Source organism: Martes martes (assembly GCF_963455335.1).
Source record: "Martes martes genome assembly, chromosome: 10".
Lineage (NCBI taxonomy): Eukaryota > Metazoa > Chordata > Mammalia > Carnivora > Mustelidae > Martes > Martes martes.
In genome coordinates, this window is record NC_137898.1 from 91,436,867 (window position 1) to 91,463,954 (window position 27,088).

The 27,088-nt window shown below is 41.0% G+C and overlaps 1 protein-coding gene across 4 annotated transcripts in view; it reads right to left on the reverse strand.

Moving 5' to 3' along the window:
- APLP2 (amyloid beta precursor like protein 2) overlaps positions 1–26,752 on the reverse strand; it is an 82,014-nt gene extending 55,262 nt beyond the window's left edge. For 2 of the 4 annotated variants that reach the window (XM_080817453.1, XM_080817452.1), the window contains exon 1: positions 26,543–26,752. In XM_080817453.1, coding sequence (XP_080673579.1) covers positions 26,543–26,647 — 105 coding nt within the window. In that variant the 5' untranslated portion in view covers positions 26,648–26,752. The remainder of the gene's footprint in view (positions 1–26,542) is intronic. The other 2 variants (XM_080817455.1, XM_080817454.1) reach the window with 1 other exon arrangement.
- Positions 26,753–27,088: the final 336 nt, after the last annotated feature.

A 27,088-nucleotide genomic window follows, 5' to 3' on the forward strand; every position in this document is an offset into this window, starting at 1 on the left:
CACTTGGTAGGGCAGACAATTCTGTAAACAAAATAATCCTAATAAAGAAGGAAAGCTTCTTCAACTCTGTCATGTCATATAGGAGGTCCCCAACTTCTGTCTGACTGGTTTCTAAATGACAATAAAAAGTTAAGCCCGGGCACCTGGGTGGCTCAGTGGGTTAAGCCTCTGCCTTCGGCTCAGGTCATGGTCTCAGGGTCCTGGGATCAAGCCCCGCATCGGGTTCTCTGCTCAGCAGGGAGCCTGCCTCCCCCCTCTCTCTCTGCCTGCCCCTCGCCTACTTATGATCTCTCTCTCTCTGTCAAATAAATAAATAAAATCTTAAAAAAAAAAAAGTTATGCTGAAATAAAAGGGGCAGTGATGGTTTCTACAGGGGTAATATTGTAAACTGGGAGTCTATTTCTGAACAATTATGAAAATAAGAGAAAAACGAGCAGACACAAGTGCTATTATAAACTTAAGTATCTCAATCATAAAAGTTCTTTTGGAGCGTTTCCTTCATGGGCTAGAGTGGCTGAAGCTTCTTAAAATATTTAAATCTAAGGAAGTACAGAGAGATGACATCTTTTCCTGGAAAACTTCCCTGGAACAAGCTACAGTATCCTTTGTGGCTCTAAAAACTTAAGGTATTTCCTTCAAGTTTACACACCTGGATGATTCATTACACATGAATGCGTCAGCCAATACAGGGAAGGAGTCAGGCATCTTTCCCAAAGATACGTATTTAGTGTACCTATTCCTTCCTTATTCCTAGTGTATTTATTCCTTACTTCTAAATTCAGCTAACTTTTCTGGAAAACTCTGGCATTTCCATATCCCTTGTAGCCTTCCCCTGAGTGCTGATTTTCTTAAAAATCCACCTAATCATTTTTTTTTTCCTGTAGCAATCAAACCATCCTTTCCTTGGGCTAAAAACCCAACAGTTCCCTTGATGATTTACAGGCATTGCCCAGACCAAGCGTAATTACTTGCTCTTTATAATAACATGCCATTTTAATTTTAATTCAAACACATGATAAAAGCAAATCAATAAAAGGCAGATGACAGCTTGGCAACCATCAGCAAATTCCAAACTATTTTATTTTGGATGAAAAATTGACAACCATCTTGCTAAACTGATTTTACATATTTCCAAATAGTTAAAAAGTCACACCAAATAGTAAAAAGCCTTTATTCTTTAATGTATCACTACAAGCCACAATCTTATATGTGTATGTATGTTATGTATACACAAAGTCAACAGTTCTTCAAAATTTACCCAATGAAAACTGAATATAGTTTGAGAGCAACAACCACCACACCAGTGTATGAAACACTAGTTCTACTACAAGTGTTTATATGTCCTTAGTAGATTAGCCTCTAAATGTCAACCCAAACACTGTAAAATTATTTCTACTAACACAATACCCGCGCCATAACACAACCACCCCCACACAGTCTCCTCAGCATTTACGCACAGAGGTAATTTTCAGCACATACGAGAACTTGTGTAGCACACATACTTTGTCTACAAAAATCTCTCATTTTTCTCCTAAACAGTCTTACAAAGTCATCAGAACTAGTTCACCTTAAACCCTTCAAAGACTGGCAGGTCAAGCAGCTATTTATGTACAGTGATACCTGGTATCTTAGTACCTCAGCCAAATTTGAGCAATCCAGGTTGGCGTGTAACAGAATGACTCTCCTTTCACTCTCCTTGTCTCTTGGGAACAGCTATTAAGTAGCTCAATGAAAGAATTTTTGCAACTCATCTCTAATACTTAATGCCAGGATGTAAGCAAGTGTTCCTATTAGATTAAAGTGACTTCTTTGGCCCTATGAAAAAATTACCAAAAGTATGTAAGGATTCAAACATTCCCAAAAGTATGTAAGGCTACTAGTTGCCTACACAATATCACAGAAGCCCTGTGTTAATCTCAGTAATATTTAACATAATAATTTACTTGGCCAACAATGAACTCAACCTATGATGGTATAAAACAATGTAACCTTATTGACCTTCGGATCACTTGTCTCTGCTTTCTTCCAAACATTTGCTCCCATTAAACCCTGCCCCAAATACTGGATATGGCACTGATGTGATATCCAAAGAAATATATCCTCACAAATTACCAAGTAAAAAGAATGATAAAAGTACTATAGGTATAGTATTATCTTCTTAATAAGGGGCACCTGGGTGGCTCAGCTGGTTGAGCATCTGACTTGGTTTTGGCTCAAGTCATGATCTTGGAGTTTTAAGATCGAGCCTGCATCAGGCTCCGTGTTCAGTGTGCAGTCTGCTTGTGATTCTTTCCTCTCCCTCTGCCCGTTCCCCTGCTTCCTCGCTTGTTCTCTCTCAAATAAATAAATAAAATCTCTAATAAAAGTAAAAATAATAATGTATATGAAGCAACCATCATTACCTCAAATGGGACTTGAAGTTTATATTCTATTTCCTATAGCTTCTTGGAGACATAAATGCTGCTCTCATAATATCAGATTCCCATAGGGATATTTTAATGAAATCCATTCTGCCACTAGAGCTACAATATGCTTTCACTTCCATTATTCTGTGACAAGTTCAACTTCTTCACTCATTACATATACATACATAAAACCACATGTAATGGCTTAACTTGGCTAGGAGCTTATCAGGTTTTGCATCTTTCAAAATCAATACTTAAAACATTTTAATCTGGTTTTTATCTCTCCTGATTACTATTTACATTGTTTAAAAACAACACTAACCAATCTTCAGTCTCAATGACTTTTATCAATTCACAAAATTAATCTTTCATAATGATAGCTCAGCAGGATATTTTATTAATGTAGATTCTCAGGAATCTAACCAAGCCTCATTTTTCTTCAGAGTTGCTATAAGAAGAGGTGCCTGACTCGCCCAGTCAGTACAGCATGTAACTCTTGATCTCGGTCGTGACTTTGATCCCCACACTGCGTGCAGACATTACTTTAAAGAAAAAAAAAAAAGGAGCTGCTATAAGGAAAAACGTTTATATAGCATTAAGCATAAATCATCTTCCAAAGGGAGTGGGGATAGGGCAAGGTCCAACCAGACCATCAAAGATTCATCAAAGATGAAAGGCAGTCTTCAGGTCACTTGAAATCTGCCATGAGCAATAAATACTTATTGCAAGAGATCATTTCAATCCAACTTTCCCTTTCTCCTCTTTTCAAAAGGGTAGAAAACTCTCTGCCTATGGATGAACAGCGAGGTGATAGCGGCAGACAAGAATGTAAGACAAAAATGGCAACCCACATTAAACCTCCCTCAAGAAAACCACAGTCTCCTTCCCATCTGAAGGAAGCCTGGTGCTACTTGAGCACTACTGCCAGATCTTCCAATTTCTCAAAAACTGAAAGGAATTTTAACATATAAATCCATGTTATTTGGAAGTAATGGTTTGGGTTTTTTTTGGTGATTTTATTTTTAAAGTGCTCTTTACACCCAATGTGGAACTCAAACTCACAACCCTGAGATCGAGTCACATACTCCATTGGCTGAACCAGCCAGGCGCCCTGGAAATGGTGATGTTCAATTTGAATTTAAAATACAATGAAGTCCAACATGGTGACAGCCAAATAAAACAAAGTCCAGGACACATGCTGTCTGCTGACCACAGGTTTTGCATCTCTATTTGGTGCTTAAGTACCAGGAATCACAGCTAGTAGAGATGACAGTTAATTTCAGAAGCCTAAAAGTCATCAAACACCTAACACACAGAAGTTACAGTACAAACTAAAATTAATCCCATGTCAATTATAAAAAATCTGATTACAGAAATTTATGTTAGAGACCTAAAGACTTATTATTAAGATGACAATGCTACTCAAAGTAATCTACCAGTTCAGTGCAATCCCTATCAGAATCTCAAGTGTTTGGTGCAGAAATTTTTTTAGAAATCTTAAAATTCATATGGAACCTCACTCTCTCAAAAAAGATCAAAGTTAGAAGACTTAAACTTCCTGACTTCAAAACCTACCACAAAGCTACCTATCGTAATAAAAACAGTGCGGTACTAGCATTAAAAAAGGACATACAGAATGGAGAACTCAGAAACAAACGCCTGCATGTATAACCAAATGATTTTTAACAAGGGTGCCAAGACCATTCAATAGGGAAAGGACAAGCTTTTTGACAAATATTGCTGGGAAAACTTGACAGTCACCTGCAAAAGAATGAAGCTGGATCCTTACTTTAAACCACAAACAAGAATTAACTCAAAATGGGTCAAAGACCTAAACACAAGAGCTAAAAAAACAAAACTGAGGGTAGAGCCTGACATGGGGCTCGATCGCAGAACCCTGAAATTATGAGCTGAGTCAAAGTAAGACACTTAACCAACCGAGCCACCCAACTGCCCCAAAAGATAAAAATCTTATAAGAAAACATAAGGGCGGGGCGCCTGGGTGGCTCAGTGGGTTAAAGCCTCTGCCTTCGGCTCAGGTCATGATCCCAGCATTAGGCTCTCTGCTCAGCAGGGAGCCTGCTTCCCCCCATCTCTCTGCCTGCCTCTCTGCCTACTTGTGATCTCTGTCAAATAAATAAACTCTTAAAAAAAAAGGAAGAAAGAAAGAAAGAAAACATAAGGGCAATCTTCACGTTTTATTTGGCAATGATTCTTTAGATAATGACACCAAAAACAAAGACACACACACATACACACACACACACACAACAGCTGAACTGGACTTTATCAAAATAAAAAACTTCTGTACAAAGGACACTATCAAGAGAGTGAAGACAACCCAAAGAATGGGAGAAAATATTCCCAAGTCACAGATCTCATAAGGGATGAATATTTAGAACATATAAAGAACTCCCACAACTCAACAACAAAAAGCCAATTCAAAAATGCGTAAGACTTGAATAAACACTTCTCCAAAGATACACAAAATGGCCAACATGAAAAGATGCTCCACATCACTAAGCTTTAAGGAAATGAAAATCACCATGAGAGACCATCTCAAACCCATTAGGATAGCTATTATCCAAAAAAACCCAGAAACATCCAGTGTCAAGAATGTGGAGGAATTAGAACCCTTGCACGTTGATGATGAGAATGTAAAATGGAGCAACCACTATGGAAAACAGTTCACAGTTTCCAAAAAGCTCCACAGAGAATTTCCATATGAACCAGCAATTCCACTTTTCAGTACATATCCAAAAGAACTGAAACAGGAACTCAGATACAAGTACACCCATGTTCACAGCAACAGTATTCACAATAGCCAGAGTAAAAACAACCCAAATGTCCATCAACAGAGGAATGAATAAGCAGAATGTGGTATATATACACACAACGGAGTATTATTCAGCTTTAAAAAGGAATGCCATTCTGATACATTTACTTTGAAAACAGTATAATGTTTCTAAGACCATTTATAAGAATTGGCAAATTCATAAGAGAGGTTTCCAGGGGGGTTTGAGGTGGGGGGGAGACAGGGAGTTAAGTGTGTAATGAGTACAGAGTTTCTGTTTCAATGTTGAAAAGTTCTGGAAATGGACAATGCTGGTGGTTGCAGGGGACTGTGAACGTACTTAATGCCACTGATCTATACACTTAAAACTGACCACTTTAACCATTTTGTTATGTATATATTACCAAAAAAAAATTATGGGGCACTTGAGTGGTTCAGTTGATTAAGCGTCCAACTCTTGATTTCAGCTCTGGTCATGATCTCAGGGTTGTGAGATGGAGCCCTATGTCGGGCTCCATGCTGGGCGCAAAGCCTGCTTAATTCTCTCTCTCCCTCTACCCTCCCCCCCCCCCCAACACACATGAATGCACAATCTCTCTCTTACCCAAAAAAAAGGGAGGGGGGAAGAAATTTCAATCGTCCAATTCAGAGAAATTTTTGTATTTTACGCTGACATATTTAACGTATCTGGAAGTAAGCCCTAGAAATGTTTTTTAAAAAAGATAAACTAGACTAAAATCATCTATTTTAAAAGACTGGAGAAGCAGTATCATTTTTCCAACAACATAAAAGGCTTCTTTCATTTATCATTTTGGTAACTATATGCTGCTTTCAACTATAGTGTTATCTGTCATGTCACACAGTGCCCTGCATATAGCAATTTAATAAATATGGGCTAATGAAGACTATGAAGAACTTCAAACAAACCAATTCCCATGGAGAGTCTTCAAATTTAGAACAAGTTATTACAAAGGTTCTTTTAAATGTCAACTTAAGATATAGCTAAAATGGTTAAAAAAAAAAAAAGGTGACATCCACTGCATATTAGAAAAAACCAGAAATACGAATATCCAATTATAAAGGAAAGAATTCAATAAATTATAGCTAAATTACAGAATAGGAAGATCCTTGCTTTTATATATAATTCTTGGAAAAGTGGGCAAGTTCAAAGATATGCACATTATTTGGGGGTTCTGCTACGAGAAAGGTAATGATTTATTCAAATCTCAACTACTCCCAGTCTTTCAGGACAAAAAATATCCTTGAAAACTTGATTCCAGAATCTAAACACATTCCATCATAGGGGTGCCTAGCTGGCTCAGTCATAAAAGCATGCGACTCTTGGTCTCAGGATCATGAGTTCAAGACCCAGGCTGGGCCTGGAGGCTACTTAAAATAAAAAAAATAGTAATAATACGGGTGCCTGGGTGGCTCAGTTGGTTTAGCATCTGCCTTCTGCTCAGGTCACGATCCCAGAGTCCTGGGATCAAGCCCTGCCTCCCATCCCTGCTCTGTGAGGAGTCTGCTTCTCCCTCTCTATCCCTCCTCTGCCCACCCCCCACCCCGTGCTTACTCACTCTCTCACACATGCACTCTCTCTCAAATACATGTTTTTTTTTAAATAGGAATAATAAAATACATAAAAACACTCCCTCACTTTTCCAACATAATTGAGCCCACCGAGTGTTCATCTAACTTCAAAGACTCTCCAGAAAGCACCAAGTAAGTACCAATACACTATACCATGTGCTTTTTATCAACACAGTAAGCACTTTGCTTCCCATTTTTTTCACTCATTCTTATAAAATAAGGGCAAAACGCAATCATATATTCAAATTGTAATGCCAATACTGCAAATACGCAACCACTGGTAAACAGTATTCTTCTGCAGTATCAGCGTAAGTACTATGTATTCAGGGTATGGAAGGCGACTTGTGGGGGCGGATGAAATACTGTCCATTTAAAAACGTAGGGAGGGCCGCTGCAGGATCAATCCCCTCTAAGCTTCACCCACCTCCGAGCACACCATGGTCGGGCCCCTGAGCACCCTGCTGGCTACCCTGGTCCTGACTCTGGCCCTGGTATGAGCAGGAGCATGTTTCCAATGGTGGAAGCCACATGGGACGCTGACCACGCCAACGAGGAGGATGTACAGCAGGCGCTTAACTTCACCCTCGACAAGTTCAACAAGGTGAGCAAGGGCGTGTACCGCAGCTGCGCACTCCAGGTGGAGCTCGCCGGAAAGCAAGCTGTGGCTGGGATGAACGACTTCTTAGATGTGAAGACTGGCCAAACCAGATGTACCAAGTCCCAGCCCAACCTGGACAGCCATCCCTTTCATGACGAGCCACACCCAATGAAGAAAATGCTCTGGGGGCGTCCAGGTGACTTCGTCAGTTAAACGTCTGCCTTCAGTTCAGGTCATGATCCCGGGATCCTGGAATGGGAATCCCCCATCAGGGTCCCTGCTCAGTGGGGAGCCTGCTTCTCCCTCTCTCTCTGTCTCTCCTCCAAATGATTCTAATAAATAAATTAAATATTTAAAAAGAAAGAAAGAAAAGAGAGAGAGAGAGAAAGAAAGAGAAAGCAAGCACTCTAAGCCCTCTGCTGTTTCCAGGTATACACTGTCCCCCGCTGGGCAGGACCTCCGTGGTGAAGTCCAGCTGCCAGAATGCAGAGAGGACCCTGTGACAGGCTGGTCTGCTGGCACCCTTCTCCTACTCCACTTCTCCCTTGTAGAGTTCCTAAGCCTTGGAAGGGTGGCCCTGCCCAGGCGATGTCCCCTTCAGTGTACTGGCCCCAGGACACAAGCAGAAAGGGTTCTGGGGCATTTACTGAACACTAAGTGATTATAACTCCTTTCCTTTAATTGCTTTCCAAATGCACCAATATGTAGTACACATGTTCTGCTCTATCTTAAATCATGTTACTTTTTAGTAACATCAGCTAAAAATAATAATAAAATTTTTTAAAATGCAGGGAGTTCAAAAGCCCCAAACCATGAAGGGTGATTCAACTAAAAGTGATGTAAAATACTTAATGCCCTGGAAAGTTACTCAATACGTGAAATGGGGGGAAAACAGGTTACAAACATATAAAGGGGAATCTAGTTTTTTAAAAAATTAAGATGTTTAAAAAACAAGAGTGGGAAAAATAAGTTATTTATCTAATTAGTAAATTCTTTAATTGGTTAATTTCTTTATTTTTGTTTTGCCTTACCTGTCTTTTCTAAATTTTTCACAATGACTATATATTTTTTCTTTAACACATACACACACTAAGGGTCACTTTTAATAATCATTTGTAAAGAGTCAATTGAGAACCTCAGTCTTTTTTTTTATAGGTTTTTTTTTCTTTAAGATTTTATTCATTTATTTGAGTGAGAGAGAGCATGAGAGGAAAGAGACAGGGGGAGAAGCAGACTCCCTGGCAAGCAGAGAGCCTGATGTGGGACTCGATCCCGGGACTCCAGGATCATGACCTGAGCTGGAGGCAGTCGCCCAACCAACTGAGCCACCCAGGCGCCCCTTTATAGTTTATTTTTTTGGAATCTCTACACCCAACATGGGCCTTTAACTCATGACCCCAAGATCAAGAGTCACATGCTCGGGGCGCCTGGGTGGCTCAGTGGGTTAAAGCCTCTGCCTTCGGCCCAGGTCATGATCCCAGGGTCCTGGGATCGAGCCCCACATCGGGCTCTCTGCTCCACGGGGAGCCTGCTTCCTCCTCTCTCTCTGCCTTGTCTCTCTGCCTACTTGTGATCTCTGTCTATCAAATAAGTAAATAAAATCTTTAAAAAAAAAAAAAAAAAAGAGTCACATGCTCTTCCAACTGAGCCAACCAGGTGCCCCAGAATCTCAAACATTTTTAAAGATTTTAAGAATTGACAAATAGGTTTCTGAGACAGATCATACATGTTTGAGGCCTAATATTAGGACAATTACTGATAATGGTTTGATGGTGGAGAAACTACAGGCCTGAGGACAGTTTCCTTGACTTTCTGATTACTAAGAATCACCTCCTATAATGTTTTACCTAAATGTTGGCTGTCAGGAGCTTGCTTCAGCAGCACATGCACTAAAGTTGGGACAATATAGAGAAGATTAGCATGGCCTCTGCACGAGGATGACACAAATTTGTGAACCGTTCCATATTTTCACTGAAACTAATATTATACTGTGTGATAATGGGAATAACAATAAAGCCTTACAAAAATAAATAAATTTTAAAAAATGAATGTTGACTGTCTGATAACCTTCTCTGGAGACGTTTAGTACTCCCATGCCAACCTGGGCTTTCCCTTCCCCAGGGAAATCTGGCCATCTGTCCCACCAGCCAGCACGAACTTGAGAACCAGTTCATCACTTCCTGATTCATGACCTTGGTCAAGTAACTTTACCCGGACATTCCCCAGTTCCTACATCTGTAAGACAAGGCTAACCACAGTTCCCTTTCTTGGGATCATTTCAAGGTTTCAATGAATATATGTAAAACACTATACACAGGGACGCCTGGGTGGCTCAGTTGGTTAAGTGTCTGCCTTTGGCTAAGGTCATGATCTCAGGCTCCAGGGACCCAGCCCCACATCCGGCTCCTTGCTCAACGGGAAGCCTGCTTCTCCCTCTTCCACTCCCCCTGCTTGTGTCCCTCTCTCACTATTTTTCTGTCAAATAAAAAAATTTTTAAAAACACTATACATAGTAATTGCACCATAAATAGATCTATCATTATTATTACTCCAACAATCACTAGAATCTACTACTCTATTCCTGATTGTCTGTTCTTCCCTAACTATGTAAATTCACTTAGGTTCCCAGTAAATATCTAATTTCAAGGTAATTAACTTCCAGTTATGCTCAACTAGATAATTCAGACCAACCACCCTAATGAGGACAACCAGAAGAGCAATACAAAATATGAAAATCACCTGCTCAAAGGCACCAGAGACCTAAAAAGACAGTAAAGAATTAATAGGTCAATACTGGGGAGGATAAAAGCTCAGGGAGACAGGCACAGCTTGCAGAGTTTTCTTTCTCTGGGGAAACAGAAAGATTCCGAGGAGAGTATCTAAGTAGTACTTTTGATGCATAGAAGGACTAAAGGGAAAGGGACTGGAGTCCAGGGCTGGAGGAAGAGGGGAAGGGAAGTGTACTTGGAGAGCCTAAAATTAGAAGTTGATACTACAAAGCAGACTAAACCAAGAATGGTGACAGGCCTTCCCAGAGACTGCAGCTCAGCTTCTAATAATCTAAATCCATGAAATGAAGAGGAGATCCTAGATTGCTACTATCCCCAAGCTTCAGGTAGAAGCAAATGGAATGCTCCTTGCAGTATAACATTAGCTTAGGCCTCAAATTAGCCTATAAGGCATGTGTGTAAATAAAGTGTCCGGCACATAATTCAAAAATAACTTGACAAAAAAGGAGACATGAATGAAAACCAAAATAAATATATCATAGTTTAAAAAACAAACAAACAAACAAAAAAACACAGGGACCCCAAGATACTGAAATTATCAGACACAGACAACTATATTTTCCATGGTCAAAGACACAGAAGACAAAAATTGAGAATTTCAGCTATGACCTAGAAACAGTTAAAAAAATTTTTAATTATGCAGCACTGAGTGACTCAGTTGGTTACACGCCTGCCTTCAGCTCAGGTCATGATCTCAGGGTCCTAGGACTGAGTCCCCCATTAGGCTCCATGCTCAGCGGGGTTTTCTCCCTCTGCCTGCCACTCTCCCTGCTTGTGTTCTCACTCTCTCTCTGGCAAATAAATAAAATCTTTTTAAAAAGTTTTTTTTAGGGGCGCCTGGGTGGCTCAGCGGGTTAAAGCCTCTGCCTTCGGCTCAGGTCATGATCCCAGGGTCTTGGGATCGAGCCCCATGTCGGGCTCTCTGCTCAGCAGGGAGCCTGCTTCCTCCTCTCTCTCTCTCTCTGCCTGCTTCTCTGCCTACTTGTGATTTCTGACTGTCAAATAAATAAATAAAATCTTTTTAAAAAGTTTTTTTTTTTTAATTATAAAACTGAAACTACAGTAACTGAAATTAAGAACTTGATGGGTGGACTTCAAGGCAATCAGGTACAGCTGAAAAAAGTATTAGTAAACAGAAAAATGAACCAGAAGAAAATCTATCAAATGAGGCCTGGAGAGACACAGTGGACACAACGACAATGTCTAAGGTATTTGTTTTTGGAGTCCCATAGGAAAGGAGAGAATCAGGCAGAAACAATATTTAAACGCTTAAAAAGAAAATGGCTGGGAATTTTCTAAAACTGATGAAAGGCATCAAACCACAGATTCAAGAAGCTTTTTTTTGGGGGGGGGGGGGGGACAGAGAGCACTCAAGTGGGGAGGGGCAGAGGGAGAGCACAAGAGAGACTATTAAGTAGGGTCCATACCCAGAACAGAGCCTGATGCAGGTTTCAATCTCACAACCCAGAGATCATGACCTGGGCTGAAATCAAGAGTCGGGTATTTGAACTACCCAGGAGCCCCAAGGAGAACACATTTTTTTAAAAACTCCTCCTAAGTATAGAATAGCAAAATTGCTGAAAATCAGATTCAAAGAGAAAAGCTTAAAAGTAGAGACTTAGGAATACATTACTTTCAAAGGAGGATAATTATACTGACAACAAATTCCAGTAAGTTATTGATAACATTCAATATCGGGATATTGGTAACAAAGTATCAGGAATGGAGTAAGTGCTTAAAGATGATGAAAGAAATTCTATTTCCAATGAGCCTATCTTGCAAGAAAGATAGTGAAAAAGGTATTTGGTAAAAGAATATGACAACAGCCAACCTACCCTTAAAAAAATTCTAACATGTTTTAGAAGACAAAAAATTATCCAAGAAAAGTCAGAGATGCAAGAGGCATAAAAAATCATGAAAACAATAAATATGGAAAACTGAATCAGAGGCTCTCAATCTTACCATAAACTTGAATTACCTAAGGAGTTTTTAGAAAATACTAATGCTTAACCCCCTCTCTCTGTTCAGAGGTCCAGATGTCATTGGTCTGAACTGCAGCCAGCCATCTGTGTTGTGCAAAAGTTCCCCAGACAATACCAGTGCACCTCCAGAGTCAATAGCCACTGACCTAAATCCATTTGACAATATAGAACATGGTTTGTTTAACATCTTCTGGGGTTTAAAATGAAATTAACATATATAACAACAATGGCAAAAAAAGGTGAGATGGGGTTAAATGGAGTTAAAAGTGTTCTGAAGTCTTCTATTGTCCAGGAAGAGGATAAAAATACCAATTAACATAAGGCACCAATAAGTGAAAGATACTGAAATTTCTAAAGTAACCGCTAAAGCAATAATAAAAGACTATATAAATATGTTCCAAAGTAATAAGAGAAGTAAAATAGTAACAAATTCCAAAGAAATTAACTAAGGGGGGGGGAAAAAACAGAACTGGCAGAACAAACAAAAAGCACTAAATAAGAAGGTAGATGAGAACTCAAGCATATCAACAGTCACATTAAATGTAAATGTACTAAAACACTCCAGGAAAACACAGGTACTAGGTTAATAAAAGAAAAAACCATAGCACATCTAAAACATAGAAATATTAAACAAAATATTAGTAAAGGCAAAAAAAATTACTGGAGATAAAAAGGGAAACTATAACTATGAGATTCAATTCTTCAGGAAAAGATAATAATACTAAATCTGTATGCACCTAAGAACAGCCTCAAAATAAAGCAAAAAACTGTCAAAACTACAAGGAGAAAAAAAATTATCCAAAATCACAGTTGGAGAGGGTGCCTGGGTGGCTCAGTCGGTTAAGTGTCTGCCTTCAGCTCAGGTCATGATTCCAGGGTCCTGGGATCAAGCCTGACCATGACCTGAGCACTTAACTGAGCCACCCAAGAGCCCCTGTTTGTTAATTTCTAAATATAGGGAATTTTTCTGATTGCCTACTCAGCAGGGCGTCTGCTTCTCCTTCTCCCCGATGCGGTTCCCCTGCTTGTGCTTGCTCTCTTCTCTCTTTCTCTGTCAAATAAATAAAGTTTCAAAAAAAAAAAAAATCCCAGTTGGGAGATTTTTAACACTTTTCTCAATAACTGGGAAAAAAAGATTATAAAAATCTTTAAGGATAAAAATCTGAACAACACGAAAACAACAGGATCAGCACATACATAGAACATCGGAAGTAAAAACTGAAGAATATACATTCTCTTCATTCACACAATGAGTATTTTACCACAGACCAGTCATAAAACAAGCCTCAACAAATTTCAAAGGACTGAAACCATACAGACTATTTTTCTCACCACAATGCAGTTAAACTGGAAATAACAAAAAGACAACCAGAAAAAATCTCTATATTTAGAAATTAACAAATGGGGGCACCTGGGTGGCTCAGTTAAGCACTCAGGTCATGATCCCAGGGTGCTGGGGTAGAGTCCCACATGGGGCTCCCTGCTCAGCTGGGAGTCTGCTTTTCCCTCTACCCCTCCCCCTGCTTGTGATCTCTCTCTCTCTCATGCTCAGAGAGAGATCCGTGAGCTCTCTCAAGTTGAAATAAAGTCTAAAAAAAAAATTAACAAATGTACTATTTTTTTTTTTTTAAAGTAGGCTCCATACCCACTGAGGAACCCACCAAGGAGCCCAATGCAGGGCTGGAACTCTGAACCCTGAGATCAAGACCTGAGCTGAGGCCAAGAGTCAGGCACTTAACCAACTGAGCCACCCAGGTGCCCCAGCAAATGTACTTCTAAATAGCCCAGGGAGAAAAAAACAGAATTACAATGGAAAACCAATTTTTCTAGTGAATGATAATGAAAACATAACATATCAAAACTTATATGCTGGGGCACCAGGTGGCTCAGTCATTGTTAAGTGTCTGACTTAGGCTCAGGTCATGATCACAGGGTCCTGGAATCAAGCCCTGAGTTGTGCCCCCTTCTCAGCGGGGAGCCTGCTTCTTTCTTTCCCTCACCCCTCCCCCTGCTCATGCTCTCTCACTCTCTCTCTCTCTCTCTCTTTTTCAAATAAATAAATTAATAAAATCTTTTAAAAAACAAAAACAGAGGTGGCTTGGGTGGCTTAGTACTTAAATGTCTGCATTCACCTCAGGTCATGATCTTAAGGCCCTGGGATCAAGCCCTGCACTGGGATCCCTGCTCAGTGGGGAGTCTGCTTCTCCCTCCCCTACTCCCCCTGCTTGGGTTCCCTCTCTCGTCGTTTCTCTGTCAAATAAATAAATAAAATCTTAAAAATTAAAAATAAAAGAAATTAATTAAATAGAAAGCTAAAAAAAAATCCCTTGTGTACTGAAGCTAAAGCCCTGTTTGGAGGAAAATTTATAGCTTTAAATTAATATAAAAGCAGAAAGGCCAAAAAAAATTTTAAGTGGTCAGAAAAAGAATAAATTAAACTGTTAGAATAAATTAAACCTCTGGAAAATAGAAAGAAGAAAATAATAATGAGCAGAAATAAAATGGAGGCTGGCTCAGTCTGCAAGGAACACAGACTCCTGAGCTCAGGGTTGTTGAGTCTGAGCCCCATGCTGGGTGTAGAGAGAACTTAAACATAAAATCTTTAAAAAAAAAAAAGAAAGAAAATGTAAAATAAACAGACAACAGAGAGGATCAACAAAACCCAAAGTTGATAAAAAGACAACAGACCCACTACAACAGAACAAAAATACACAAAAATAACCAAGTTAGTAATGAAAAAAGGTAACATCACTGCAGATTCTACTCATATTACAAAGACCATTAAGAGTATATTATAAACAACTTTGATCAAACTATATCAATTTAAGAAATCCAATGAAATAGATTACTAGGGAAACGTAACCAAACTCACACAAGATAGGACTAATCCTACAATCAGTAAATAAATTGAATGCATAATTAGAAATCTTACCACAAAGAAAAGTCCAGATGGCTTTACTGGCAAACTGTTTTCCAAACATTAAAAGAAAAATAATGCCATAAGTAAAATATTTCAGAGAACAGAAAAAGAGGCAATATCTCCTCTCTCCAAGTTCTTTTGAGGCCCTAAAACTTTGAAACCAAAACCTGACAAATATTTAAAAAAGAGAGAGAGAGAGAAGAATTACAAGTCAAACCGACTTTTTTTTTAATGATTTTTAATAATTTTTTTTTTAAGATTTCATTTATTTTGGAGAGCAAGAAAGGGAGTGCAAGCAGGGGGAGGGTAGAGGGAGGAGAAAATCTCAAGCAGACTACCCTGAGCACGGAGCCCAACGCTGGGCTTCATCTCACAACCTTGAGATCATGTATGACCTGAGCCAAAATCAAGAGTCAGTCCAATCAACTGAGCCACCTGGGCACCCCAAACCCACTTTTGAGCACAGAGGCAAAAAACCTGAACAAAATTTAAGCAAACCAAATCCAGAAAATAAGTAAGTTTGGCTCATTTCAGGAATGCAAAAGTTGCTTACATATTTAAAAAATCAATTAATATTTCATACTATCAAAAAGAAAAATCATATGATCATCTAATTAGTTGGGGAAAAAAGTGAAGAACATTCAACAATCAGTCACGAAAAGAATCTTTAGCAGACAGAATAAAAGAGCTCTTCCTTATTCTAATAAAGGACAGGGTATCTACAAAGAAACCTACAAGTATCATATAAACAGTGAAATGTAGTTTCCCCTTGAAATCAGGAGTTGAACAGAGATACCAGCTATTACCACGTCTCTTGGACATTTTCCTAGAGTCTTAGCCAGTGCAGTAAAGCAAGAAAAAGAAATAAAAGCTGTAAGAATTGGAAGGGAAAAAACAAAACTATCATAATCCGTAGAATATATTCAGAAATTTTCAAAATTACTGATAAATTATAATTAGTGCACAAGTTTAGCATGTCTTTTGGATACACAATTTGGAACTATCAATTGCGTTTCCACAAGCACAAAAGAACAATAAATTTACAACAGCATTAAAAACAATCAAATACCTATGAATAAACATAAGAGAAGATAGTACAAGATCTCTAGGCAGTAAGCTATACAAATGACCGAGGGCAATGAAGGAAGGCATGCACCCTGTCTCTAGATTAGAAGACTATTTATTTTAAGTGGGCTTCACAGCCAGCACCAAGTCCAACTCGGATCCCAAACTCACAACCCTGAGATCAGAGTTGGACACTCATCCAGGTGCCCCTGGAAGACTCAGTATTTAAAAAAAAAAATTTTTTTTTAAAAATCCATTTTTCCCCAATTAACTACAGACTAAATGCAATCCCAATCAAAATTCCAACAAGTGGCTGTTTTCGGTGAAATGCAGCAAATGTATTTGGGAAGAAAATAATTACAAAAAGTCAAACCCTATTAAAGACAACCAAAGTAGAAGGGCATACTCTACTAGTAGATATAAAACCTTATTATAAAAGTACAGTTATTAAGAGAGTGTAGACTTGGGGCACCTGGGTGGCTCAGTGGGTTGGGCCTCTGCCTTCAGCTCAGATCATGGTCTCAGGATCCTGGAATGGAGCCCCATGTCAGGCTCTCTGCTCAGCAGGGAGCCCGCTTCCGCCGCCCCCTGCCTACCTGTGATTCTCTGTCAAATAAATAAATAAAATCTTAAAAAAAAAAAAAAGAGTATAGACTTGGTGTAAGGACACACACCAACATCAATGATTAAGAGAGCCGAGAACAGACTCACCCATACAGAGATATTAATTAACAACAAAGGTGCCATGGGAGAACAGAAGGGAAAGGATGACCTTGACAATAAATGGTGCAAGCTGGATAGCCATATGGTATGGGCCACATACCCATATGGAAAAGATAAAAATAAAAAGACCCATGCTTCTTATTACACAAAAATCAGTTCCAGGTAAACTGTAGCTCTAAATGTGCCTGGCAAAATAAGAAGTACCTAACAGACAATATAGGAAAGTAATTTTATGTCCTCAGGGTAAGAAAAGACTTCTGAAAGAGCACACAAAAATCATCTATCATCATCATCATCATCATCATCATCAAAGAGCTAAGTTAGACCTTAAAATTAAAAACTTCTTCCAGAGACATCATTAAGAGAGTAAAAAGGCAAGCCAGAGAGAACAACAGTATCCCAATAACCTCAACCTGGAAACAACCCAAATGTCCGTCAGCAAAACAAATCAGTTTCTTCCAACATAGGAATATACTACACAGCCACACTCAACAATACCAATGACTCTCAAAAACACATTTAGTGAAAGAAAGGTGCCTAACTGACTCAGATGGAAGAGCAAGTAGCTCTTGATCTCAGGGTCACGAGTTTGAGCCCCACACAGGGTATAGAGATTACAAAAAAAAAAAAAACCAAAACCACCATGATTAGTGAAAGAGCACAGATACTTAAGAATACATACTGAAGGATTCCATTCATATAAATCTAGAAAACAGGATAAACTACAGTGGTTAAGGACAAATGGTTGGATGGTAAAACTATAAAGAATAAATAATTACCATGAAGGTCAGTTTAATAATTGCTAGAGGGGATGGTTAGGGTAGGAATGTTCTTTTTTTTTTTTTTTTTTAAAGATTTTATTTATTTGCCAGAGAGAGAGAGAGAGTACACACAAGCAGGCCGAGAGGCAGGCAGAGGCAGCGAGAGAAGCAGGCTCCCTGACGAGCAAGGAGCCCGATGCGGAGCCCGATGCGGAACTCGATCCCAGAACCCCGGGACCACGACCCGAGCCGAAGGCAGCGGCCCAACCAACTGAGCCACCCAGGCGTCCTTTTTTTTTTTTTTTTTTTTAAACCCTGGCAGTAGTTACATAGGTACGTGCTTTATGAAAACACACTGAGCTATAAATTTCTAAAGGCTCAAAAATACTCAAGGGCTTTTGATGTATGGAGGGTTGCAATGGTGCCATGCCTGCTTGGCACCTTCATGAGTATCTGGCTACCTCTACTTCCACTTCAAGTATCTTAGCTTTTAAATCATAATATGTTCAAACAATTAATGCTCTGCATCGATAAATATTTATTACCACTCTAAGAGCCAGAACAAACTTCTTTGGAATCCAGAAAGAAGAAAGGGGTCTCTCTCAGCATGAAAACATGAATGGAAATGCTAAATTCCCAACTCAAGATAAGAGTTACTTCTGGAAAGGAAGGTTAATGGGACTGGAAAACGTTCAAAGGAGGCCTTCCTACTGTAATATTTTATTTCTATATCTATGCTTTAGTACTCAAAAAAAAATTAAAAAGGATAAAGCAAATATGGGAAGGGTTAAAACTTAACAGAACTGGGTAGTATATAGAGGAGTATCTGTATTTTTACTATATTATGTTGGAAATGTTCATTTTTTTTTAAAGATTTTATTTATTTATTTATTTGACAGAGAGAGAGATCACAAGTAGGCAGAGAGGCAGGGGGAGAGAGAGGAGGCAGCAGGCTCTCCTCCAAGCAGAGAGCTGGATGCGGGGCTCGATCCCAGGATCCTGGGATCATGACCTGAGCCCAAGGCAGAGGCTTTAACCCACTGAGCCACCCAGGCACCCCGGAAATATTCATAACTAAAGGAAGTAAAATAAAAGAACATCCTATACTCTTATTCATCTCATTTCTCCACAGAGAAACTCTGCTTCAGTCTCCTACTTAGCGTTCCAGAAACAAACGATCAAATATTCTAAAATATTTATGTTCTCTTCGCCACCACCACTAAATCCCACCTTTTCTTCTTCTCCAGGCTAGGAATCTCCCCTACAGTTCGTTCATGTTTCATGTCAAACTCTTCATATTCTTCACCATTCCAGCCATTCTGTTCTAGACAGCAATATCCCTCAAAATGAAGGGCCAAGATCCTAATCAACGGCCTGTGTGAGGTTCCTTCGATTTCTCAATTTTGCCAGCAAACATTTAACTTGCAGATAATTAGATAAGAATGAATTAGTTCTTTTTCCTTCCAGCCAGCCCACCTATTCTATAAGCTCTCAAATAGAGAATGCCCTTTGCCTGTGTTACCTACCCAACTACCAAAGGACTTTTTTCCAACAGAACCCAACCTACAGCACCATTCCCCTGCAGACATCTGGATTGGCTAGAAGCAGCTGATACAATTCTGCCCAGTGAGATTTGAGGGGTATTGTGCTGGTGGGCTTTGAGAAAGATTTCTTCAACCTTAAGGCTCCAGAGATACACAAGAAGAAACAGTCTCGTTTCTCCCCAGGACATCAGATAGGAGCGTGCCCTCTGGAACGCCATCCAATCTGCAACCGCAAGAGGTGTTCAGCTGAGAAAGGAGCAGTGGAAAGGCTGCACCGAGCTGCTCAACTAACCAGCCTCCCAGATGCCCCGCTATAAATGCCGATTAACTTTTTTCTGGACCACAATCTTATTCCAGTCACGGTGATTAGTGTTAACCTCGTCCTATGGTTTGTCTCTCAACTAGGCTAGTGATTATAAATCTGGTGAAGGCAGGCTTTTCTCTTCCAAATAATCCCCATACCCTGATTCTTGTAAGACTCTCCCCACCCCCACCCACCCCCACCCACCCCCACCCTTGTCATCCACAAGACACACAGGGGCCTTTCAAATTTCCTCTCCTTAAATTTTGCAAAATACAAAGATGAAACAAACTTACTATTTTGAGAGAGAGAGAACTGGCACATTATATGAAAAAGCATTAGAACTTTTTAAAAATCCAAAAGGCAAAGTCCCCTGCAATTATATCCTCCAAAGATAACCTCTGTTAATAGACTGGTATATATTGATTCATGATTCATTGTAACTTCTATGAAATTAATTTCTTTTAAAGCAAATACCTATATCAGATTTTTTGGTAGTGGGGAAGATTAAAAAAGGAAATCTGCAACCACAAGAGAAACATTATGAAACACCCTGACATAGAGGAGCAACAGACTAAGAGGACAGATGGATTCATACCCTGGCCTGCTGCAGGGCCTTTTTTAGGCGAGGATAATAATATCTACCTCAGTAGACTGTTTGTGTAGACTTAGTAATGTGCCCAAATGAGCTCTGTTAGGGTTTTTTGCTTGTTGTTTTGTTTTTCTGTACCTGCACACAAGCATCACCTGGGGAGCATTTTAATTGAGAATCCCAGATGTATTCAATGATATCCTCTGAGGGTTTGGCCTAGAAATCACAGGCAAGTGCATTCAGTAGAGTAAAAAGCACTATCCATATTTGTTTTTACTACTGTAGCATTTAGCATCTAAAACAACCTCACAACAGTGATTCAACAAACACTAGTAGGATAAATAACAAATGAAAAGTCTTATTTTTAAAAAAGATTATACTTGGGGCACCTAGGTGGCTCAGTCAGTTAAGCATCTGATTCAATTTTGGGGCTCAGGTCATGATCTCCGGATCCTGAGTGACCCCCACATTGGGCTGTGCTGGGCATGGAGCCTGCTTACAAGTCTCTCTCTCCTTCTGTCCCTCCCCACCCTCTCTGAAAATAATAATAATAAATAAAATGAATTAAAAAATAAAAATCGATTATAAAGAAATTTAATTTTAAAAAAACTTCATAGGATGCCTGGGTGGCTCAGTCAGTTGGGAGGCTGCCTTGGGCTCAGGTCATGATCCCAGGGTCCTTCAATCGAGCCCCACATTGTGTTCCCTGCTCCACAGAGAGTATGCTTCTCCCTCTGCCTGCCGCTCTGCCTGCTTGTGCTCTCTATCTCTCCGTCAAATAAATAAATAAAATCTTTAAAAAATAGAAATTTTAAAAAATTTTAGAAACTTCATGATGGCCTATGTAAGAAAAATTCCCTTAGCAAAAATAATTAGTTGGGGGCACCTGGGTGGCTCAGTGGGTTAAGCCTCTGCCTTGGGCTCAAGTCATGATCTCAGGGTCCTGGGATGGAGTCCCACATCAGGATCTCTGCTCAGCGGGGAGCCTACTTCACCCTCTCTCTCTGCCTGCCTTTCTGCCTACTTGAGATCTTTCTACCAAATAAATAAATCTTAAAAAAATAATAATTAGTTGTAGGTGATACAAGGGACTGGAACCTATTTCTATCTGAATGGGGCTATATGGTTCACTTTCCATCTACAGCCACAGATCAAGGTACATGATACTAAATTTAACTAAGCGTCAAGGTAATCTTTATCTCACTAAAAAACTCTTGAAAATTGGATCACAGACAATTTCAAATTCTCTCTCAAATGACAACCCCCTATAGAAGCTACAATTACTGTACAAAGATCTATCCCTACATTTTGTCACACAGAAAACTTCATTTTCTTTCAGTAGTTCATTTTAGGACAATTCAAAATAGTAACTGTTAGGCAGCACCTCCAATATCCAATATATGTCAGTTTCATAAAACACAGGTACTTGATATACCTGCTAAGATATATACCACCAAAATGTTTACAGTGAGGTTGCCCTGGAAAATAGGTTTTGAGATTATCTTCATTTTTATCTGTATTTTTTAATTTTTATAATGAATGTGCACCACCTCTATATTTTTTTTCTGTTATTTTAAAAAGAAAATTCAGAATGGGGTGCCTGGCTGGCTCAGTTAGAACAGCATGCGACTCTTGATCGCAGGGTTGTAAATTCGAGCACCACAGGGGGTAGACATTACTTAAAAATAAAATCTCTAAGAAAAAAAAGTGCAGAAGCCCAAGAATTCAGTAATGTTGAATAACATAATTAAAGAATCTTGAGAAGTTTAAGTTTTGATTTTCCCAAAGTCAAAACAATATAAGTTAAAAATCTGATTTTTAGGGGTGCCTGGGTGGCTCAATGGGTTAAGCCACCAAATTCTGAGTCTTGATTTTGGCTCAGGTCATGACCGGCAGGTGGTGAGAATGAACCCCACAAGGGACTCCCAGCTCAGCGGGGTATCTGTTTCTCCCTCTCCCCTCCAGGCCATACCCCTCTAAAATAATAAAGCCTTTTCAAAAATCTGCTTTTTTATATTTGGAAAACATTAATAACCCTTCATATTCTACTGCCAAGACTTCTAAAGCTTTTCAGCTTTAAAAATAACTATGTTTTTGAATGCTATAAAAAACATTAGTGGGTCAACTGACAACTGGAATACAGACAGGAGATTTGATCAAAGTATTGTATCAATGTTAAATTTCTTTAAATTGATAGCCATACTAAGGTATGTAAGACAATGTCCTTGGTTCTTAGGAAATACACAGTGAAGGGATCAAGGGACGGGATATATGCAACTCACTCAAATACTTCAGAAAAAAATACATTAATAATAGAATGAAAGATAAAGCAAATGCTGAACAGGAAAAACATTAACAACTGGTAAATCTGGGTATGAGACTCATTTGTATAATTTTTGCTACCTTTGTGAGCTTGAACTTATTTCTATTTTTTTTAAGATTTTATTTATTTATTTGACAGATAGAGATCACAAGTAAGCAGAGAGGCAGGCAGAGAGAGGAGGAAGCAGGCTCCCCACTGAGCAGAGAGCCCGACTTGGGGCTCGATCCCAGGACCCTGGGATCATGACCTGAGTCGAAGGCACAGGCTTCAACCCACTGAGCCACCCAGGTGCCCCTTGAACTTATTTCTAAATAACATTTTTTAATTGAAAAAAGTAACAAAAAACAACATTCAAAGCTGTCCTAAAAAACACTTAAGAGCAAGCTGGACCAACTTCAAGCAAGACATTAGATTAGGGGCACCTGGGTGGCTCAGTGGGTTAAAGCCTCTGTCTTCAGCTCAGGTTCATGATCCCAGGGTCCCGGGATCGAACCCCACATCCCTACATCGGGCTCTGTGCTCAGCAGGGAGCCTGCTTCCCCGCCCCCCTGCCTGCCTCTCTGCCTAATTGTGATCTCTGTCAAATAAATAAAATCTTAAAAAAAAAGACATTAAATTAACACTGTCCAGAAGAAATACAGTATGAGCTATATATGTTGTATTTTCAGGTGGCCACATTAAAGTTAAAAGAAACAGAGGGACCTGGGTGGCTCAGTCAGTTAAGTGTCTGCCTTCGGCTCAAGTCATAATCCCAGAGTCCTGGGATGGAGCCCCCAAGCAGGGAGTCCGCTTCTCCTTCTCCCTTAGCCCCTCCCTCCCCCACCTCACACCATTTTCTAATAAATAGAATCTTTTTTTAAAAAATTAAAAGGGGGCGCCTGGGTGGCTCAGTGGGTTGGGCCTCTGCCTTCAGCTCGGGTCATAATCTCAGGGTCCTAGGATCAAGCCCCCAATCGGGCTCCCTGCTCAGCAGGAAGCTTCCCGCCTCTCTCTATGCCTGCCTCTCTGCCTACTTGCGATCTCTCTGTCAAATAAATAAAATCTTTAAAAGAAAATTTTTAAGGAAACAGGTAAAATTAATTTTAACATATTTTACTTAGCCAAGGTTTTAAAATATCATTTTGATGTAATCAATATAAAAACTTTTAAGCGACATTGCTCAATTTCTTTCATTCGAAGTCTTTAAAATTTGGTGTGCATGTTACACTTACAGCAAAACGCAATTTAGATGTTAAATTTGCAAAGGAAATACTTGATCTGCGTTTAGACTTCATTAAATGAGTAGATCCACATAACCAAGTTGTTTCAACTTACAGTTAAAAGTTTTCCAATCCCTGAACTTTCAGTTTTAAATGTCAACTTAAATTAAAATTAAATAAAGTGGAAAACTGCTTCCTCAATCATACTAGCCACACCGCAAGTCAGTAGCCACATGTGGTTACACTGTAAGACGGCTCAGCTTTAGATGACAAAACAAATTCCCTCTATGACAGAAGGACCTGATTGCTAAGACTTAGTTTTTCATATTTATCAAAGATTCTTAACAGTTATGATAAAATAATGACTGATAATCCTGTCAGAAGCTCTGGCATCTCCCCAAGTCATAATTAGACATTCCCTATACCACCCCTCAGAAATACCAAACCAAGCCTTTTTTATCTTCTAAGTCAATTGTCATACTCTGTAGTCATTTCCTGAAAATTGTCTGTCAAATGGCCCCCTTTTAAATGTAGCAGAAAGAACCTGAGTTCTGGCTCTCCAAAGCATCAATGTCCATTGTTACAGAGTGCAGAGTTTCAGCACAAATACTGTCTGAGAATCCCAAATGGGAGCATGCACACAACAGAACATACCCTGGATTTAAAAGAAATGACCTCAGTAGAGGTGGGTTTTTCTTTTTAAATAGGTGTAAGAGATTAATTCAGTCAACATCAAGCAACCCTAAGATTCGCCAATCAATAATTCTGCACCAAGCAACTTGATCAGGGATTTGGCTAGAATCCCTTTGGCTAATCTCAATAAAGACCTTCCCAAAGACATCCTGATTTAGGCCATTCTCATCTAAATTAAGGTTTAGGCAGTCCTTTGCCTGACAGCAAATAAATGAAATGCTATACACACAAATAAAATTTTGCCTGCGTGACAAAAGGAAAATGATCTGAAAGGTAATTTAGTGTGGTCAAAAATATAGTTCCAAAGGACAGTAATCATAAAACAGCATTTAAAAACCATTTTAGGGAAATGTCTAATTCCTACCTTCTGTCTAACCGGACTTTCCAATTGAACAACGCTGTGGGTAACAAGTGAATTCAATCCACAACTAATTCTGATATTGCTAGTTTTTCTTTCTCTGCAGGCATACATACAGGTGTTAATGTTCTGCTTAAACTTGAAAGGAAGATAGTCTTTAAAACCGATGAATCCTTTATTCTGAATCTACTAGTGCCTGAAATTACAAATCCCCCTGGGTAGTGAGGTAAAAGAGTGTGCAAAATGGTTTTTGACACCCTGACCTAGAAGTTCTATGTTCCATACAAAATCCTTTTTTTGCCCCTTCTTTTCCCATCCTGCTGATCTAGCTTGCAACATCGTATCAGGAATCACAGACACAAATCTAACCATTGTGTGCAAACTAAAATAATGGTCATCTAAAAACATGTATATATAAACATTAACTCTACTTAAAATACAACTTCCTTCCCTCCCCTCCTTCCTCCAAAGAATCACAAAGCTTTCAGCAGGATGAATACAAACATTTTAAGCCATTCCATCGGGGAGGTGTGTTCTTGATTAGATTTATTTGATCCTGGAAATGTTTGGACATTCTGTAGAACACATTCTAACTCGGGGTTTTTGCTAGAAACTTCTCGCTCAATGCCTATGTAATCAAATCCAGTCTCACTTGTCTCTGAAATTAGCTAAATCCGCAGAAATCCATTGTAATTTTTAAAACAGTGAAGAGAAAAAATAACTACACCCGAAACTACGCATTCCAGTCCAACAGTTCAAGCACTATTTCGAGAAGGCAAGTAAAAATAAAGTCCCACGTCTCCCTCAGGAACAGAAAAAGGTTTCATGGAGCGGCAAGGTCCTGACCGCGCCATAGAACCCTCCCCGACCCCGGCCACTCTGCCCCTTCCAGCGGCCTTAGCTCCAACGAACCAGCCGCGAATCCAGGCTACTTGACCACCTCGAAGCAAAAAGATGTTTATGGGTCTGTCAGATGCGTAACAGCTACTTAAATTCTAACACCGAAAAAAAGTATGATTAAACAAGAGTTTTTACACCATACTCATCGGTACGCTTCCTCCTCGCTGGAACCCACAAGAAAAGGGGAGCAACACGAACACCAGAGACGGGTTTCCCCTTGTTTATTAGACTTAGGCAAACAGCTATATTTAACAATTCCTCCCGAAGGCCTGATGCCAGAGCGGTGGATCTCTGGAGAGGAAGGCACACAGGAAGCAGAAGGCACACCCGCTGCTTGGTGCAGGAGCATTCTCCCGGTGCAGCCAGAGCGGCGCTCGCCCCAGCACCTCGGCACTTTCCAAGCGCCAACCCGGGAAGCCTGCATCCCCACAGCCCAGCCCGCGCTGCCAACAAAGGCTGCATCTGCTGCTTCCAGGTGGGAAACCCCGCCGTCGGGGGCGGGGAGCGCGCTGCCCACCGCAGCCCAGGAGGTCGGGGTCTGCGCGGAGCCGCCCCCGGAGGGAGCCGCGCCGCACCGAGGTCCGGAGGTGAGGACCGCCGCCGGGGCCGCAGGGGCAGAGGCTCGAAGTATCCCGGGGGAGGGCGGGCTGGGCGTCTGAGCCGCACAGGGTCCCCAGAGGATGTGGCGGCGCCGCGGGAGGGATGGGGGCTGGGGCGGCCAAGGCTGCCCGCCGTCCCCCGCGCCCCGCAGCCCCGATGCCTTTCATTTGGCCTCTGCGGCGGCGGAGGCAGCTCGACCTCCAGCGCTAAGCACTGCGCCAAGCAGGGGCGGGCGAGGGAGGCGCCGCCAGACCCGCCGCAGCGCCGGACCCCCCCCACTGCCCCCTCTCCACGCCGCGCCCCCGGCCCGGCCGGACCCCGCCGCCCGCCCGTCCGTCCGCTCGCAGGCCGCGCTCGCACAGCGGGCGAAGAAGACTGCGCTTCGGCGCTCGCCGGGTCCCCACCTCGATGTAGCCGGCCAGTGCCGCGGCAGGCGCCGTGAGCCCGAGCAGCAGCAGGACCAGGAGCTTGCCGGTGGCCGTGGCGGCCGCGGTCCCGGTGGCCGCCATCCCTCGCCGGGTCGCTCTAGCGCTCGACTCTCAAGCTCACACACGAGAACTCGGAACCCTTCCCCACCGCAACCCAGAAGCATCTGAAGCCTGTTCACCGCCGCCCCGGGGGTTTTACACCAACCGGAACTGACTTCACAAAACCACGCCCTCTTTTTTCGGGGCCCAATGCCGGCCCATAGAGCCTCTCCAAGATACCGCCCCTTGTCCAACCCAGACCCAATCAGGGAACAGAAGAGCCTGCACCTCCCGCCCGCCCCAACAGCGAGCCCCACCAGGCCCCGCCTCCGGCCTCTGACGGCCCCGCCCCCCGCCTGGGACCCTGCGTCCGCGTAGCGAGGGGGTGTGCGCGGGGCGCGTTGGGGGCAGCGGCTCGGTGGAGGTTGGGGAATAGCTCTGGCCTCCCCGTACGGTGAGAGATTATCTGGCCGCGCTGCGCTG